Source organism: Heterodontus francisci, chromosome 2, assembly GCF_036365525.1.
Source record: "Heterodontus francisci isolate sHetFra1 chromosome 2, sHetFra1.hap1, whole genome shotgun sequence".
In the NCBI taxonomy this organism is placed as follows: domain Eukaryota; kingdom Metazoa; phylum Chordata; class Chondrichthyes; order Heterodontiformes; family Heterodontidae; genus Heterodontus; species Heterodontus francisci.
The window spans coordinates 196,201,167-196,221,439 of record NC_090372.1 but is presented as its reverse complement, the minus strand read 5'-3'; the positions used below and the strand labels follow the sequence as shown (position 1 = coordinate 196,221,439).

Genomic DNA, 20,273 nt, shown 5'->3' with positions numbered 1-20,273 from the left:
ATCGAAATCTGCCTTCCCCCAATTCAGTACTCTTATTTCCGGTCCCTCTATGTCCTTTTCCATAACAACCTTAAATCTTAGAGTTATGGTCACTATCCCTGAAATGCTCCCCCACTACCACTTGTCCAGCTTCATTCCCTAGAATTAGGTCCAGTACTGCCCCACCTCTTGTAGGACTCTCTACGTGCTGGCTCAAAAAGCCTCCTGAATGCACTTGAAGAATTCCGCCCTCTTTAAGCTTTTTGCACTAGTACTATCCCCTCTAATATAGGGGAAGTTGAAATCCCCTACTATTATTACCCTATTATTTTTGCACCTCTCTAAGATTTGCCTACATATCTGCTCCTCTATCTCTCCCTGACTGTTTGGAGGCCTGTAGTACACTCCCAGCCGAGTGATTGCCCCCTTTTTGTTTTTAAGTTCTACCCATATGGCTTCATTAGAGGAACCTTCAAGGATATCATTCCCTCCTTACTGCAGAAATTGAATCCTTAATGAACAGTGCAATGCCACCTCCTCTTTTACCTCCTCCCCTATCACATCTGAAGATTCTATACCCTGGGATATTAAGCTGCCAGTCCTGCCCTTCCCTTAACCATGTCTCAGTGGTAGCAATAACATCATATTCCCATGTGTTAATCAACATGGTGAGCCCCGAACTGGAAAGTACGCGTTTAAAATTATTAAGCTTCAAATAAGAATGTGAATTGGATATGTGGGTTTTTGTGGGATCTGTGGAACATTCTTTGTTCCAGTTCTACTCAGGCCCCCTCCCTCGCCTCTTTTTTTCGGTACATTGATGACTATATCGGTGCCGTTTAATGCTCTCATCCTGAATTGGAAAATTTAATTGGCTTTTCTTCTAATTTCCAAATTTCTCTCACCTTCATCTGGTCCATCTCCGACTCTTCCTTTCCCTTTCTTGACTTCTCAGCCCATCCCCAGAAATGGAGACGTGCGACCATACGAATTAGGAACAGAAGTAGGCCATTCGGCCCTTCCAGCCTGCTTTGCCATTCAATAAGATCATGGCTGATCTGTTTCTGTCTCGAATTCCACACTCCCATCTACCCCCGATAATCTTTGATTCCCTTGCCTAACAAGAATCTATCTACCTCCACCTTAAAAATATTCAACTACCCCGCCTCCACCACCACCTGAGGCAGAGAGTTCCAAAGTCACACAACCCTCTGAGAGAAAACATTTCTCCTCATCTCTGTCCTAAAAGGGCGACCCCTAATTTTAAAACAGTGTCCCCTAGTTCTGGACTCACCCACAGGTCCTTTCCACATCCATCTTATCAAGACCATTCAGGATCTTATAAACTTCAATCAAGTCTCCCCTCACTCTACTAAACTCCAGTGAAAATAATCCCAGTCTGTCCAACCTTTCTTCATAAGACAACCCGCTCATTCCAGGTATCAATCTAGTAAATCTCCTCTGAACCACCTGCAATGCATTTACATCCTTCTTTAAATGAGACCAAAACTACACACAATATTAGAGATGTGGTTTCACCAATGCCCTGTATAACTGAAGCATTACATCCTTATTTTTATTTTCAATTCTTCTTGTAATAAAGGATAGCATTCCATTAGCCTTCTTTATTACTTGCTTTACCTGCATACTATCCTTTTGTGACTCATGCACTAGAACACCTAGATCCCTCTGCACCTCAGAATTCTGCAGTTGTTCTCCGTTTAAGTGATACTCTGCTTTTTTTATTCTTCCTGACAAAGTGAACAACTTCACACTTTCCTGCATTATACTCCATCTGCCAGATTTTTGCTCACTCACTCAACCTATCTATATAGGTCTGCAACCTCCTTATGTCCTCTTCACAACATACGTTCCTACCTATCTTTGTCTCATCTGCAAATTTAGCTACCATGCCATCGCTCCCCTCATCTAAGTCATTGATATAAATTGTAAAAAGTTGAGGCCCCAGTACAGACCCTTGTGGGAATCCACTTGTCACATCCTGCCATTCAGAAAAGGATCATTTTATGCAAACTCTGTTTTCTGCCAGCCAGCCAATCTTCTATCCGTGCTAATATGTTACCCCCTACACCATGAGCTCCTACTTTGCGCAATACCTTTTATGTGGCACCTTGTCAAATGCCTTCTGGAAATCGAAGTGTAGTACGTCAATAGACTCCCTTTTATCCACAGCGCATGTTACTCCTTCAAAGAACTCCAATAAATTTGTTAAACATGATTTCCCTTTCACAAAACCATGCTGACTATTCCCGATTACCTTGAGTTTTTCTGTCCAGCTGTAGCCTCCTTAATGATCGATTCTAACATCTTCCCCACAACAGACGTCAAGCTAATTGGCCTATAGTTACCTGTTTTCTGCCTCCCCTGTTCTTGAATAGAGGGGTTATATTTGCTACTTTCCAGTCTGATGGAACCTTTCCAGAATCTAGCGAATCAGCCCACAGCTCCATCAGTTTGCTCAGCACAGCTTCCCTGATGATTATAATTTCACAAACTTCCCCTCTCCCTTCCACCTCCTGATTTACAGCTATTACTGGAATGTTTTTTGTATCCTCTATAGTAAAGACAGAAGCAAAATATTTGTTCATTCATCTGCCATTTCCTTATGGTCGACTATTAACTCCCCATTCTCACTCTCTAGAGGACCAACACTTACTTTACTTACTCTTTTCCTTTTGAAATACCTGTAGAGACTCTTGCTATCCGTTTTCACATTTCTATCTAGCTTACTCTCGTACTCTGATTTCTTTCTCTTGATTAACCTTTTAGTCATTCTTTGCCGTTTTTTATATTCTGACCAATGATCTGACCTGCCACTCCTCTTTGCAAGTTTGATGCTTTCCTTAACTGCTTTAGTTAGCCACAGATGATGGGTCATCTCCTTAAAATTTTTCTTTATAGTAGGAATATACTTATTCTGAGTATTCTGAAATATCCCCTTAAATGTCTGCCACTGCTTCTCTATTGATCTATCTCCTAGCCTAGTAACCCAGTTCACTTCAGCTAGCTCAGCTTTCATGCCCACATATTTAAGTTTAAAATACTAGTCTTAAACCCACTCTTCTCTCTTTCAAGCTGGAAGTAAAATTCAATCATATTGGAAACTATCAACCAATATTCACTAGAAGCCCACTGACTCCTCCAGCTACCTTGACTACATTTTCCCTCACTCTGCTTCCTGTAAGGACTCTGTTCCAATGAAGCTCAGTGCAAGTTCAAGGAACAGCACCTCATAGAGTCATACAGTTTTATACAGCACAGAAACAGGTCCTTCAGCCTATAATGTCCAAGCACCTATCTATTCTAATCCCATTTTCCAGTACTTGGCCCGCAGCCTTGTATGCTCTGGCATTTCAAGTGCTCATCTAATACTTAAATGAAGTTTACAGCCTTCTGGATTCAACAATGGATTCAACAATGAGTTCAACAATTTTAGATCATAAACTCTGCCCCCATTTTGTTATGTGTTGCTTTGCTGGTTTGGTTTTCTCCTCTTGTTTCTCTTATTTCCTTTACTTTGCTTTTGGATGGTAGCTATTCAGGATCCTGCCATTCACACCACCTCTAGGCACATCTTTTGCTCCTTTACTTGTCCCATTACCACTCGCTTTGGCTTTGCACCATGAAACCTTTTGTCATTTAATCCCTCCTGCCCTCCTCCCTATCACAGTCCTCCCTTTTGTTCTTCTTCCTGCTCTCCTCCCTTACACTCGCTCAAAACCTATTACGTTTCTAACTTTTTTCCAGTTGTGATGAATGGTTACAGACCTGAAACATTAACTCCGTTTCGGTCTGCACTGATGATGCCATACCTGCTGAGTATTTCCAGCATTTTCTGATTTTGTTACTGGAAATTGGAGTATTCGTTTTCTTTTCAGTGTTGTGCGTATGTGAAACAGATTCCTAACTAAAGTGACGCTGTGTCAATTAACTCCTTCAAAAATGGGCTGGTTTGTTTTAAAATCTGAATAGGAACAGATTAAAGGTTATAGGGTTAAGTATGAGCATTAGAAGTTACCACCAAGAAGAATGCCTTTTTTATTCACCTACTTCTAGCCTTGAAGTGCCAACTGATCCTTAATAGTACTGCTCTTTATATTTTGTTTGTTTCTTATGCTTATTTATATTCGCGGATTGCTTCTATTCATTCAGCTGTACAGGTTTACAAGTGAATTAGAATGCACTTACCTGACAAGTTTCTTCCGCTCAAGACAAACATGACTGCGTGCAATATTTGTTTTATCCCTGTGAACATTATGTCTGTGCTTAAAACTGACCTTGAGAGGTAAATGCTTACATGTCAACAGTTTAAGAGATGTCAGCAAAAAAAAACTTCCGTTATCATGCAGGTTACATTATTTACTGCAAGTTAAAATGCATTTTACCTGTGTTTAGCATATCAAAATATTGGCACTTTCCGGTGTTGTCTAAGATGTCATTTAACATTTCCTCCAATAATTTAAGCTGATGGATTTTTCTGATGAGATGTTGATTTTAAAGTAGATTGACTGAAACAGTTTAGTAATCCTAACAATGTAATAATGTATTTAAGATTGTTTTATTAAGAGTTAATAGTTGTGGAGTAAGTGGCTTCACATTGTTTCAATATATACAGCTGCAATAACTAGTAACAATATTATGTTTAGATTTCAATTGCACTGGAGACTAAAAATATTTTTTGAAGTCATTTTAAGTGAAGAACTAACTTTTACCAGTGCTCTCCTGAATCAGCCCTGACTCCCTCCAAATCTTTTCTGTATTATGGGAACACATACTCAAGATTGTGCCACAGCATTTAAAATGGTCCTGGAGTCAAATCTAGACTTCTTGTTGACTGCATCATCAGAAGATGTTATCAGAGTCTGGTGCATGCAAACATTTAGATCATTTTATATGGAGATTTTTACCCTTTTGGTAGCCTGTTCCAAAAATTCTTATTTGCCATTTCAACAGGGTGGTGGAAGGAGAAGGCGAACATAATGAACAACACAAAAGCTTGAATAGTAGCAATTCAGCTCCTATACATTGAAGTCCATGTTAAATAGAATGTTTGGTAATCTATTTTCATTTTTGCTTTTGTTCATATAAATTTAGTTATTGACAATCTGATATAAAATGCACTCTATAACCTGCTCATCTGAAAGCGGGAGAGTGAGAACAGATTCAAACTACACAGTCAGAGGACAGTTCTCAAACTTGCTAACTTACAAAAATGTTTAGGTTCATTAAGCATCTGTAGATATTTTTCAAATTTCTATTTGATCCTTCAACCCTAATAGATGACTTTCCAATTCAGCATGTGGGATCACTTCCGCGAATTGAAGAGCATGGCCAATGTGGCAACCACAAACTTGGTTCATCTCCTTGTTCACCTTCTCAGCAGGAAAGTGGTCTCTCTGTCCATCTTTAAGGTGAGTGCATTCTGAATATAAAATCATTACTCTTAGCACAATCCCTTATTGTATAAGATATTCCGTTTAGATCTATCCTCTTCCTTACCTTCCTTATTGCACAATACATAATTTTGTACCCAAGTGGTAAGTCACTGAAGTTTGTTATTGAGCCCTTCCTAACTGTGGATAACATTGGATGCAGGAAAATTTTTTGCTATATTTCCCAACAGAATGCTTTCCTCAAAGATTATTGGAGGTTTCCTAACTTAAAGCTTTTATATATAGCCTTGTTACCTGGAGATCTGCTGTAAAAGAACATCGTTAAATTTCCTGCCTGGAAAAGTATGAACGAGTTTACACAGAAGGGAGAGAGCAAATGATGGTAACTTATCATAGAGTGTCAAGTGTAAATGGAATTTTCTTATCAAGACTACATGAGAGGAAAAAAGATGAATCATCTAATGTGTGCGAGAGGATAATCAGGAAGTCTTTATTTCACAAGTAAATCATAAAACCACTAGAGATGTAGCAGGATGCCAGATTGCTTGAGCTGCTGGCATTAGCATCTGAGTGACTAATGTCTCACTTATACTGTAGAGCCACCCACTTGGAAAGCTTCTCAAAGCATGTGGAATTTTGTAACAGGAAAAGAAATAAGGTTGATGTGGCAAAAAAGGACAATACCAGCATCTCTCATGCTAGCTGGAATTCACAGTTATGTGGTTGCTGTGATGGCTTAATTATTTATCCAATCAGTTATCAAGCCTTGCATGTCAGAGCATCTACTAAATTTGATCCCTGGCTTGTGCTATGTTAGCTGATCTCGACTAAATAATAATAACACCTTGATTGCCTTCCTGGGTTAGCAGTGGGAAAATGGTAAAGAATTGCACTCCTGATTGCTATCCAGTAACGCTGTACCAGAGGTGCATCTGTTGATATTGGGTGAGAATGCAATTTGGCTTGGTTATGATGCTTCCAAGCATCAAGTAGCCTGCCATTGCAACCCTGCAAACTCAGTCTTGCTATCAAGGTTCACACATGAATAATGCTCACCTGGGTGACCTGGAGGGTACCAGCCCCTGTGGAACCATGCAGCAGCAAGAAAATTGGTGAGGAAAGAAAGGAAGTCATAGCCATTGTCAATGCTTTTACCAAGAAACTGCTGATCATTTGGTTGAAAATAAAGCACTGCACACAACATTCATTCGTTGTTTAACCATGCTTAATCCTTTACCACTGGTTTGCTTGCATTTCAATCATGTAATATATTTGGGGTGTAATGACATGCAGTATTACAGATACAATCTTCAATAAGTTAAAGCCATCTACAGTGTATAGGAATTATTCAGTTCTGTAATTCTGAATTCAAAATGAACTTGAAGTGAACAAAATTTGAGAGGTGGTTTCCAGGAACTTTTTATATATTTTGTCATCTAAATAGCAAGACGGTTAAGCCTCATTTTACACAAATAGGAGCTCTAGATTCAAATCCCAGTCTTGGTGGATAACAATATCATTTTTATAGCGCCTTTAACACAGAAAGATGTCCCAAAGGCACTTCACTGAAGCATAATCAAAAATAGGCGCTGAACCAAGGAAGGAAATATTAGGAACTTATAAGTAGCCAAAACAGTGGGTATTAAGGAGGGATTTAAAGGGGAAGAGAGGTGGAGAGTTTCAGGGAGGGAATTCTAGTGCACAGGCCCTAGACAGCTGAAGACTTGACCATCAGTAGTGGGGTGAAGTAAAGGAAGTGAGGAATGGACAAGAGGCCAGAGTCTGACATGTACGCCCCAACCTTCCCTAAATGGTAATTGCTGATCATCTGAGTTTTTTCAGCTGGGTTGAGAGTCCCTGCCAGTGTAGTGTAGTTATTGGTTTGATGCACCCATGTTTAAAAATAGGCCTTGGAAAAAGTGTCATTTGCAGTGCTCCAGTAAATCTGCAGGTTTTCTTCCTCTCCCTTTTCACGTGTCCCATTCCTGCCCTCACACCCCTTCTTCTCCCCCCCCCCCCACTTTTTTTTCTGTATTCATTCGGGGGATGTGGGCGTCGCTGGCTAGGTCAGCATTTATTGCCCATCCCTAATTGCTCTTGAGAAGGTGGTGGTGAGTTGCCTTCTTGAACCGCTGCAGTCCTTAGGGTGTAGGTACACCTACAGTGCTGTTAGGAAGGGAGTTGTAGGATTTTGACCCAGTGACAGTGAAGGAACGGCGATATAGTTCTAAGTCAGGATGGTGTGTGGAGGGGAATTTTCAGATGGTGGTGTTCCCATGCATCTGCTGCCCTTGTCCTTCTAGGTGGTAGAGGTCACGGGTTTAGAAGGTGATGATTAAGGAGCCTTGGTGCGTTGCTGCAGTGCATCTTGTAGATGGTACACACTGCTGCCTCGGTGGTGAAGGGAAGTGAATGTTTGATGTGGTGGATGGGGTGCCAATCAAGTGGGCTGCTTTCTCCTGGATGGTGTCAAGTTCTTTGAGGGTTGTTGAAGCTGCAGTCATCCAGGCAAGTGGAGTGTATTCCATCACATTCTTAACTTGTGCCTCATAGATTGTGGGCAGGCATTGGGGAAACGGAAGGTGAGTTACTCGTCGCAGAATTCCTAGCCTCTGACCTGCTCTTGTAGCTACTGTATTTATGTGGATGGTCCAGTTCAGCTTCACATCAATGATAACCCCCAGGATGTTGATAGTGGGGGATTCAGTGATGGTAATGCCATTGAACATAAAGAGGAGATGGTTATATTCTCTCTTGTTTGAGATGGTAATTGCCTGGCACCTATGTGGCACAAATGTTACTTGCCACTTATTAGCCCAAGCCTGGATGTTGTCCAGGTCTTGCTGCATCTGGACAAGGGCCGCTTCAGTTCTGAGGAGTCACAAAAGGTGCTGAACATTGTGCAATCATCAGTAAGCATCCCCACCTCTGACCTTATGATGGAGGGAAGATCATTGGTGAAGCGGCTGAAGATGGTTGGGCCTAGGACACTATAAAGGCCTGCCTCCGACCCGAACCCAATGAGACCCAACGAAGTGTCGCGTTCGGGTCGGATTAGGCCCATCTTCCGGGTCCGGCTTTCGGGCTCGGGTCAGGCTAAGTCTGGGTCGGGTCGGGCTAGACACACATGGTAAGTGCTGTGCTGGTAAGTATTGAAATTAAAAAACTTAACTGAGCTGCGAGTCTGGGACGAAACTGAGTCTGCGCAGTGAACGAGTGACGTCACTATGACGTCATCACACGTGCGCTACAGCTTCCTGGAGCTTCCCAGTCAGAAGGTAAGCGAAGGGATGGTCGGGTCGGATCGAGTCTATGTCAGGCTCAGGTCGGGTCGGGCTCGGAGCCAGATCGGAGGGGATTGGGCCAGGTCAGGCTCAGGTCCACTGTGGTTCGGGTCGGGTTCTTTTTCCTGACCTGAGCAGACCTTTAGGACACTACCCTGAGGAAATCCTGCAGTGATGTCCTGGGAGTCAGGTGGTTGACCTCCAACAACCAGAGCCATCTTCCTTTGTGCTAGATATGACTCCAGCCAGTGGAGATATTTTCCCCCGATTCCTGTTGACTCCAGTTTTGCTAGGGCTCCTTGATGCCATACTTGGTCAAATGCTTCCTTGATGTCAACTGTCACCTCATCTCTTGAGTTCAGCTCTTTTGTCTATGTTCGGACAAAGGCTGTAATGAGGGCAGGAGCTGAGTGTCCCTGGTGGAACCCAAACTGAGCGTCAGTGAGCAGGTTATTGCTGAGCAAGTGCCGCTTGATAGCACTGCTGACGACCCTTTCCATCACTTTACTGATGATCGAGAGTAGACCGATAGGCCAGGTTGGATTTGTCCTGTTTTTTGTGAAAAGGATATAGCTGAGCAATTTTCCACATTGCCAGATAGATGCCAGTGTTATAGCTGTACTGGAACAGCTGGGCTAGAGGCACGGCTAGTTCTGGAGTACAGGTCTTCAGCACTATTTCTGGAATGTTGTCAGGGCCCATAGCATTTGCAGTATCCAGTGCCTTCAGCCGTTTCTTGACATCCCGTGGAGTGAATCGGATTGGCTGAAGACTGGCATCTGTGATGCAGGGGACCTCAGGAGGAGGCCGAGATGGATCATCCACTCGGCACTTCTGGCTGAAGATAGGATGCAGATGCTTCAGCCTTGTCTTTTGCACTGATGTGTTGGGCTCCCCCATCGTTGAGGATGGGGATATTTGTGGAGCCTTCTCCTGTCAGTTGTTTAATTGCCCACCACCATTCACAACTGGATGTGGCAGGACTGCAAAGCTTAGATTTGATCTGTTGGTTGTGGGATCGCTTGGCCCTGTCTATCGCATGCTGCTTCAGCTGTTTGGCATGCAAGTAGTCCTGTGTTGTAGCTTCACCAGGCTGACACCACATTTTGAGGTATGCCTGGTGCTGCTGCTGGCATGCCCTCCTGCACTCTTCTTTGAACCAGGGTTGGTCCCCTGGTTTGATGGTAATGGTAGAGTGGGGGATATGTTTACGTTGGTGGCGAATTCCTGTCCGCCTAAGATAAAATCCAGCCCTATGACTCTTATCAAACGCCTTCTTCAAAATCCATATAGGCAACATCCACCGCATTCCCTTCATCAACCTTCTCTGCTTTAACAAAAAATCCAATTTGATTATTCAAGCATGATCTGCCTTTTACAAATCTGTTCTTGCTATCCTTAATTAACTCAAATCTCTCCAAATGCCTGTTGATTTTTTTTCCCCACAATTATTGTTTCGAAAACCTTACCCACCACTGATTTTAAAATAACTGTCCTGTAGTTGCTAGGAGGACTGTCTTTACACCCTTTCTTGGATAAGGGTGTTACATTTGCCACTTTCCAATCCTCTGGCACCTCCCCCATATCTAGGGAAGATTGGAAGATTATGGCAAGACCTCCGCTATCTCCATCCCCACTTCCTTTAGCAACCCGGGATGCAAGCCAGCATAGCCAGCCTTTCCAGTACAACCTCCCTATCAATTTTTACCCTATCCATTGCTTCTACTCTCTCCACTTCTACTGATATTTGTCAGGTTACTCTTCCTTAGTAAACACTGATACAAAGCACTCATTAAATATTCTAGCTTTATCCTGTGCCTGTAAGCATATATTGCTCTCTTTGTCCCTATTAGGTCCCACTCCAGCTCTTAGTACTCACTTACTGTTTTCATGCCAGTAGAAGATTTTTGGATTTCCTTTTCTGTTGACTGCCATTCTATTCTTCTAGTCTCTCTTTGCCAGTCTTATTTTCTCTTCACCTTCCCTCTCAACTTATTGTATTTGGCCTAGTTCTCACTTGAAGAATTCACCTAAAATGCATCATGCACCCTCTTTTTTTTGTTTCATCATAATCACTATCTTCCTCGACATCCAAGAAGCCCTGTTTTTGGTTCCCCAACCATTTGCCCTTGTTGGAATGTATCTAGTCTGTATCTGAAGCATCTGTTCCTCAAAGATCGCCCGTTGTTCCATGACAGTTTTTCCCATCAGTTCTTGGTTCCATTTTATCCTGGATCCCTTCTCATCACATTGAAATTAGCCCTCTTCCAATCTAGCCATTCTATCTTGTATCGTTCCTTGCTTTTCTGAATTTCAAGTCTAAACCTTATGATAAGGTGATCCCTCCCAAGTGCACCTCCACAGACACCTGATCCACCTCATTTCCCAGCACCAGATCCAGCAATGCCTCCTTTCTAGTTGGGCCAAGAACATATTGATCAAGGAAGTTCTCCTGAACACATCAGAAATTCCTTCCCCCCTTTCCCTTTACTCTACAATTATCCCAATCCATATTTGGATAATGGAAGTCCCCCAATATCAATACTCTATAGTTCTTGCACATCTCTGATTTCCCTGCAGATTTGCTCCACAATCTCTCTCTCTCTCTCTATTTGGAGGCCTATAGAATACCCCTAGTAGCATGATCATACTCTCTTTGTTTCTTAACTCTAACCAAATGGGTTCTGTCCTTGCCTCCTCAAGGACATCCTCCCTTTCCAACACTACAATGTCTTCCCTAATCAATAATGGCACCCCACCTCCCTTTTTTCCTTCCCTATCTTTTCTGAACACTTTATATCCTTGCATGTTAAGCACTCAGTCCTCATCATTTTTTAAGCCATGTTTCCATTATTGCCACTACATCATATTCCCATACTATTTGTGCTTGTAGCTCACCAACATTATTCACCACACTTTGTGCATTTACATACATGTATTGCTGTCTTGTATTTGCTTTCCTCATTGCCCTCCTCTGTCTGCTCCTATCTAATTTGGGACTACTCCCTTCTCTAGTACTGTCCAATGCTCTCACATTATGCAGCATATTCCTCTTTTCTACTTCTATATGCTAGTGACCATCTCTCTGCCAATTTAGTTTAAAGTTTCCCCAATCATACTAGTGAACCTCCCCACAAAGACACTGGTCCCAGTCCTGTTGAGGTGCAACCCGTTCCTTTTGAATCAGTGCCTTCTGCCCCAGAACTGGTCTCAATGCCCTAAGAATCTGTATCCCTCCCTCCTGCGTCACGCTTCAAGCCACGCATTGATCCTGCCTATCTTCCTATTTCTACTCTCGCTAGCGTGTGGCAGAGTGATGCAGAGATTACTACCTTCGAGCTGCTACTCTTTAACTTCCTCCCTAGCTCCTGAAAATCTGACCGTAGGACCTCAATACCTGCCCTTGCAAAATCGTTGGTATCAATGTGTACCACAACCTCTGGCTCACTCCCTTCCCCTTGCAGAATATCCAGCACCCTCTCCGTGATGTCCTTTAGCCTGGCACCAGGGAAGCAACTCACCATGCAGGACTCACAATGACGGTTACAGAAATGCCTGTGTCCTCCTGACTATGGAATCTCCTAATACAACTACATTTCTACACTTTGTTTCTCCTTCCTGTAAAGCTCTGAATGCACTCCTTCAGGGTGTTGTCGCTCCCAGTAGAACCAATGCTGAGTACCTGTTTGAGAGTGGCACACACCGCAAAGACTCTTGCATCTCCTGCTTCTTCCTCGTCTTCTGGATGGCCATGCACCTACTATCTTGCCTCTGGGGTTACCAGCTCCTGGAAAGTACAATCCAGGAAACTCCTGCTCCCTGATGTTCCACAGTGACTCCAGCTGCTTCTCAAGCTCAGAAATCCTGAGCTTGAGCTGAAGCAGGTGGAGGTGCTTCCGACACGCATGGTTGCCCAAGACACATGAAGTGTACTGAAGTTCCCACATGGCACAGGAAATGCAAGGGACAGGTTGCAGCTCCCCATCCATGATCTAAAAAAAAACTCTATTTCCTCTTTTGGAATTGAGTTGGTACTTTGTTTAAACTATTAATTTTAATTAATGCCTCTAGACCTGCTCTGTGCTACTCCTTCTTTGGCCTCCTTATCTCGAGAGACAATGGGTAAGCACCTGGAGGTGGTCAGTGGTGTGTGGAGCAACGCCTGGAGTGGCTATAAAGGCCAATTCTAGAGTGACAGGCTCGTCCACAGGTGCTGCAGAAAAATTTGTTTGTCGGGGCTGTTACACAGTTGGCTCTCCCCTTGCGCCTCTGTCTTTTTTACTGCCAGCTGCTAAGTCTCTTCGACTCGCCACACTTTAGCCCCGCCTTTATGGCTGCCCGCCAGCTCTGGCGAACGCTGCCAACTGACTCCCACGACTTGTGATCAATGTTACAGGACTTCATGTCGCGTTTGCAGACGTCTTTAAGGCGGAGACATGAACAGCCAGTGGGTCTGATACCAGTGGCAAGTTCGCTGTACAATGTGTCTTTGGGGATCCTGCCATCTTCCATGCGGCTCACATGGCCAAGCCATCTCAAGCGCCGCTGACTCAGTAGTCTGTATAAGCTGGGGATGTTGGCCGCCTCGAGGACTTCTGTGTTGGAGATACGGTCCTGCCACCTGATGCCAAGTATTCTCCGGAGGCAGCGAAGATGGAATGAATTGAGACGTCGCTCTTGGCTGACATACGTTGTCCTGGCCTCGCTGCCATAGAGCAAGGTACTGAGGACACAGGCTTGATACACTCGGACTTTTGTGTTCCGTGTCAGTGCGCCATTTTCCCACACTCTCTTGGCCAGTCTGGACATAGCAGTGGAAGCCTTTCCCATGCGCTTGTTGATTTCTGCATCTAGAGACATGCTCTGGAAGTGGTTCAAGAGTTCACCTACCTAGGCTCAACTATCACCAGTAATCTGTGCTACTACTCTTATTAATTCACTCACTGTTTTCTCACCCTGATTGAGGTTAATAATTTCCCGGTTCCTACTTGAAAGAATGCTTTAGTTTAGAGAGAGGAAAAGAGAAATACCAACCAACCACTTGCTGCATCCTGTGACATCACACTGATTTTTTTTCTTCGTTTCCTCTCTCAGTGCTCTCTCCATCTCTCTGTCCACTGCTGCTTTATCCCTGCTGTGCTCTTGGACCTTCTGTTCTAGCCATGCTGTCTCTCTGCCACTGCTTTTGGCCCACTGTGCTCTCAGGCCTTCTGCTGTTCTCAGTGCAAGCGTGCTCGCGCGTACTCTCTCTCTCCCTCTTTTCCCACCCCCCCCCGCCCAGCTGTTGCTTTATGTCCGCTGTTTTCACAGTACTCGCTCGCTCTCTCTCTCCTCCACCGCCGTTGCTTTATGTCCGCTGTTCTCACAGTACTCTCACTCTCGTGCACTCTCTCTCTGTCCTTCCCTCCCTCCTCCCCCGCTGTTGCTTTATGTCCGCTGTTCTCTCAGTACTCTCGCTTGCATGCGCTCTCTCTCACCCCGCCCCCCACCGTTGCTTTATGTCTGCTGTACTCGCAGTAATCTCTCTCTCGTGCTCTCTCTCTCTCACTCTCTCCCCGACCCTCCCTCCATCCCTCCCTCCCCCCCCCCCCCCCACAGCTGTTGCTTTATGTCTGCTGTACACGCAGTACTCTCACTCTCGTGCTCTCTCTCTCCCTCCCCCACCCTTTCTCCATCCCTCTTCCCCCCCCACCCCCACAGCTGTTGCTTTATGTCCGCTGTACTCGCAGTACTCTCACTCTCGTGCTCTCTCTCTCCCCCACCCTTCCTCCATCCCTCTTTTCCCTCCCCCTCCCCCCCCCCCCCACAGCTGTTGCTTTATGTCTGCTGTTCTCGCAGTATCACAATACTCTCACATGCTCTCTCTCTCTTCTCACCGCCCTCCGCCGTTGCTTTATGTCCACTGTTCTCGCAGTGCTCTCCACTCTCTGCCACTGCTTTATCCCCAGTGGGCTCTCTGACCTTCCGCTGTTCTTGCAGTGTTAATGAGTGGGACAGTTCTCTAGAATAATACTTTTAGAATCAACAAGGTTTAAGACCATATTAGATTTGATAACGAACCAGAATTAGTTAACAGTCTGGGGAGACGGTCGCGTCGTCGTAATGTCACTGAGCTACTAATCCAGAGGCCAGGCTTACAAGGGTTCAAATCCCACCATGACAGCTGATGGAATTTAAATTCAATTAATTAGTAAAAATTAGTAATTGTCCATGGAACTATCATCATTTGTCATATCATCTGGTGCACTTAGAGAAGGAAATCTGCCATACTTACCTGGTCTGGCCTACATGTGACTCCAGACCCACACCAATGTGGTTGACTCTTAACTGCCCTCCGAAATGGCCCAGCAAGTCACTCAGTTGTGGAGGGTAATTAGGGATGGGCATTAAATGCTGGCCTTGCCAGTGACGCCCATATCCCATGAAATAAAAAAGGGTAAGGGAGCATCTTGCAAATAGTAACCGTTTTAATGCATTTAATATTAGGTTTGAGAGGGAGAGACACCAAACAAGATTTAAGTACGGCAAACTTTGAAAGCCTGAGAACTCCATTGACTACAATAAACTGGGCTGAACTGTTAATAGGTAAACCTACAGCCAATCATTGGGAAGTATTCAAAGATGTATATATGATACAAAACCAGTACATAGAGGCAAAGGTTCCACTTGTGTAGTTAACCAGTCAACAAGTAAGTTTAGGGGAGTTTCAAGCTAACAGAAAAGGCTTACACAAATGCAAGGAAAAGTGGAATCCAGCAGACTGGAAAAGCAACAAAAAGACACAGAAAGTTATGAGGTACAAATTGGAATATTAAAAAACCAACTTGGAAGGGATATTAAAGCTAACAGGAAAAGTTTTTATCATACTTTGCCAGGAAGGTAGAAGCTGAACTAGATGGGCCTTGGTCATTTTTTGTCAAGCAATTCCATTTTATAAAATGTGGTCCCATTAAAGACAGATGGAGGTGAGACGATAATAGGAAATTGCAGATTAGTTAAATGAGCACTTTCTATCGGTTTTCACAGCAGAAGAGGACAAAATACAAGGGAACCTGAAAATAAATCATGGGGAGGAACTTATTTAATATAAGAATTTTTTCAATGTTAAAGCTCTGGTTAGACCCCTTTTGGAGCACTGCATCTCACAGAGGATATATTGGCCATAGAGTGGGGTGCAGCATAGATTTACCAGAATGATACCGAGTCTGAAAAAGTTAACTTGTGAAGACAGGTTGCATAGATTAGGCTTATTTCCTTGAGTAAAGAAGATCAAGGGATGATCTAATTGAGGCGTTTCGGATGTTCAAAGGGGTAGACAGAGAGATATTATTTTCTCTGGGGTAGCCAGAACAAGGGGTTATAACCTTAAATTAGAGCTAGGCTATTTAGGGGTGATTTCAGGAAGCACTTCTTCACACAAAGAATGGTGGAAATATGGAACACTCCACAAAAAGCTTTGGATGCTGGGTTAATAGAAATTTTCAAGACCAGATTAATAGATTTTTACTGGCTAAGAGGATATGGAGTTGTGATACAGATCAGCCTTGACCTAACTGAATGACAGAACAGACTCAAGGGGCTGAATGACCTACTTCTATTTTTCTACTATTAAATGTTACAGCAACTTTCAGATCTTCAACTTAGAACTACCAATTTCAGATTTGATATTTAACTGTTTGTGACTGGAACTAAGGATAATTGCACATTATTCCATATATTTTCTACTTTTTTTTGTTTACCATATTTACCTGTTTGAATATTGTAGGTGATTGAGTTCAGTGAACTGGATAAATCTAAAGTCAGGTTCCTACGCCAAGTTCTGCATAAACTACTTGTGAACACAGAACCAGAAGAATTAGTGGCAATATTTCAAAGGTAGCATTTTTGTAACAAATGTTATCATTTCTATTTTTTTATTTTATATATAAATGTAAAACAATGCCATAAAAGTGTTCAAATATGTCAATTAATTTCAAAATAGCGTAGACGCCATATAGTCCAGTCAACATATCTAAAATGTAACTTTCTGTGCCTTGCTTTAGATCTTGCATTAAATGTAAATAACTTCATTACCTATATGTTTACTTCAGCACTATAAACTTCATTGTGTTTCTTGATTCATGGTTATAGACAAAATGGTGATTAGTGACTGAATCGATCATTAAAATCAGTAAATTAATGTGATATAAGAGTTTGAATTGCCTGCCTGAGTGATTTAGTGGGAAAAGGGGCCTTCTACGTATTACAGGCCAGGAGGTCCCAGGATTGATCCCTCACTCTGTGCTTGCTTAGCTTATTTTGGCCAGTGCATTTAATCCAGATCATTGGTGGCAAAGCATAGTTACAGAAATACTTTTAAGATTAGACTGAAATTTGTTAAAACAATTAGACACCTTCAGAATCAAAGGATAAGATAGAGATGTGAGTGCCAGGACCATTGTGTAAAAGATTCTCTCTAGACATTAGTCCAATCAACCTGTATAATTAAATGTTATAGCAACTTTCAGATCTTCAACTTAGCACTACAAATTTCAGTTTTGATGACATTTAACTGTTTGTGACTTGAACTAAGGACAATTGCACATTATTCCATATATTTACCCTTACACTAAAGGTCTCTTTCAACGGTTAGGAAGTTTGTTGAATATTTATCCCCTCTATTCATTCTCAATTCATACTTTTGTCCAAAAGCTGAAATAACCATGCAATAACATTCCAACACCCAGTTGCCAATTGGGATTCTTCTAAAGGTCCTTGTATTCTGTCATTGCAGGATCTCTGGAACTCCAAAGCTGGCAATGTTGCGAGAAGGCCTGAAACTCTTCATTACACACTTCTTATTGAAGAATGCCTCCAGCCTGGGCACTGCAGAACAAGCTAATTTGCTTAAAGAACGTGTGGACATAGCTGAAAAGGCTTTACAAACTAAAAATACCATACTGAAATTTTAACCACCAAACATAATAAATGATTTTATGCCGACGTGAATTGGAAATGCTGCTCACAGCTGCATCTCCAACAAATACCTGACTCAGTATTTGAACTTGTAAGACCTGCATTGTAAAACAGAAGACACTTCATGCAGCGGCATTCAAAGAAAATGTTGTAACTTTCTGCACTTGTAGAAACGACCACTGGGTGGTGTATTTCTACAGCATTACTGTCCTATACATTTGTCTGCCTTTTGACCACACCACTTTCAATACTGGTATGGTTCAGATTACAGTTATATTCCTATCTAGATAAAAGAAAATGATAGTAATTTTTGTTCTGTTCAGAGGAGTCCTTGTAACTAAAGAATTACAGGCAACTTTTGTGTGCAAATAAACTTTGATATTTATAGTAAGCAAGCTTGTGGTTGTATTGTAACCCACATGAAAATATCAAGGAAGATATTTCATTAAAAATAGGGTATTTCAATGTGTCTTGGGAGTAACAAGAATCCACTGCAGCAGAAATTAATCATTATCTGGCACTTAAAACTATAATGTCCTTTATAAAAGCAAGTGTGGACACGTGAACAAAGATTCTGCAGATCCTTGTGCGTACTTATCTACAGTGTTTTTATTAAGTTTTTTTAGAACAGTCTATCATAGATTTAATGAGGACATAGTGTTTTTCTCAAACTGTTAATTGAACTTTTAAAAAGTGTAATGAAAAGTTGCATTTATATGTGCAATGGTTGTTTGATTTGTCTATTAGATTTTAAAAGGTATGACCTTTGTATTGCACGTTAGTAAGCTGCAGTTTCCCAGCAATATCCAGTGACTTATTTGAAAAGTGCATATCTAGGACTATCAGGTGAGAATAGGATAAAACAGTGTACTTTCACACCCTTCCCCCAATATTCTAGACATTCAATACCTCAAGACATTGCCAACATCATAAAGACATTGGTTAGCTTTCACATACATGCTAATGATACTCTATCTCTTCACTCTTCGCTCAAACTCTTCACTGCCTCTGTGTTGTCAGATTGCTTGTCTGACAACCAGTCCTAGATAATGTGCAGTTTTGTCGACCTTGCCAGTGACACTCATCCCATGGACATTTTTTTAAATTAAATATTGAAGAGACTAAAACCATCATCTTCAGACCCAGCTACAAACTCCATAACCTTGCCACTGATTCAATCCCCCTTCCCATTCATTAACTAAGATTGAACCAGACAGTTTGCAACCTCAGCAACCTATTGAATTCCAAACTGACCACCTGACCCCATAATGTCTCCATCACAAAGTGCGTATTTCGACATCCATAATGTTACCTGCTTCCGTCACTTCTGTTCTTGCTGATCTACATTCACTCTGAGTTACTCAACACCTCTAACCAGAACCCCAGAATTGGGCATACCTGACTCTAGCCTCTTGTGCATCCACCACTTCATCCCGCCATTAGTCACCATTCCCTTTAGGCCACTGGTACTGCAAAGGTTGGCTATGCTTGGAGTAGATAAGTCACCTGGTCTGGATGGTTTGCATCCCAAGTTGCTAAAGGAAGTGGGGATGGAGACATAATCTTTCAATCTTCCCTAGATATGGGGGAGGTGCCAGATGGTTGGAGAGTGGCAAATATGTTACCCTTATTCTAGAAAGGGTGTAAGGACAGTCCTGGCAACTGCAGGCCAGTTAGTTTAACATCCTGTGGTGGGTCAGGTTTTAGCAATAATAATCAGGGAAAAAATCAACGGGCACTTGGAGACATTTGAGTTAATAAAGGATAGCCAGCATGGATTTGTAGAAGACAAATCATGCTTGATCGATCTGATTGAATTTTTTGATGAAGTAACAGAGAAGGTCCATGAAGGGAATCCTGTGGTTGTTCTGTATAAGGATTTTAAAAGACGTTTGATAAGTACCACATAAAAAGCTAACAAAATTGAGGCTCATGAAATAGGAGGGTCAGTGTCCAATGGATAAAAAAAATTGGCTTAAGGACAGAAAACAGCGAATCGTAGTAAGTGGTTGTTTTTCAGATTGGAGGATGGCAGACAGTAGTGTTCCCCAATGGTCAGTGCTGGGACCACTTTTTTTTTGCTATATATAAATAACTTTGATCTTAGAATACAGAGTAGAATCTCAAATTTTGCTGATGATACCAAACTTGGAGGTGTGGCAAACAGTGGGGATTATGTGAACAGCCTGCAACAGGACATAGACAGGCCAGCTAGCAGAATGGGAAGACAGGTGGCAGATGAAATTTAATACTGACAGGTCTGAGGTGATGCATTTTTGCAGCAGGTATAGGGAGGCAATATAGACTTAATGGCACAGTTCTAAAGAGCGTACAGGAACAGAGGGCATTGATATTTGAAGGTGGTAGGACGTATTGAGAGTGTGGTTAGTAAAGTATATGGGATCTTCATAAATAGAGGCATTGAGTACAAAAGCAGGAAAGTTATGCTGAACCTTTTATAAAGCTCTGGTTAGGCCCCAACTGCAGTATTGTGTCCAGTTCTGGTCACCACACTTCAGAAAGGATGTGAGGGTCCTTGAAAGGGTGCAGAGGAGATTTACCAGAACGGTTCCAGGGTTGAGGCATTTTTGTTTCAAGGCAAGGTTGGAAAAGCTGGGGTTCTGTTTAGAACAAAGGAGAT

General features: G+C 42.5%; 1 protein-coding gene across 1 annotated transcript in view; it reads left to right on the top strand.

Moving 5' to 3' along the window:
• The window catches only part of nom1 (nucleolar protein with MIF4G domain 1), a 93,994-nt gene extending 75,774 nt beyond the window's left edge, over positions 1 to 18,220 (top strand). The window contains exons 9-11 of the mRNA XM_068015008.1: positions 5,280 to 5,411; positions 16,443 to 16,552; positions 17,451 to 18,220. Of these exons, the coding sequence (XP_067871109.1) occupies positions 5,280 to 5,411; positions 16,443 to 16,552; positions 17,451 to 17,628 (420 nt within the window). The 3' untranslated portion in view covers positions 17,629 to 18,220. The remainder of the gene's footprint in view (positions 1 to 5,279; positions 5,412 to 16,442; positions 16,553 to 17,450) is intronic.
• Positions 18,221 to 20,273: the final 2,053 nt, after the last annotated feature.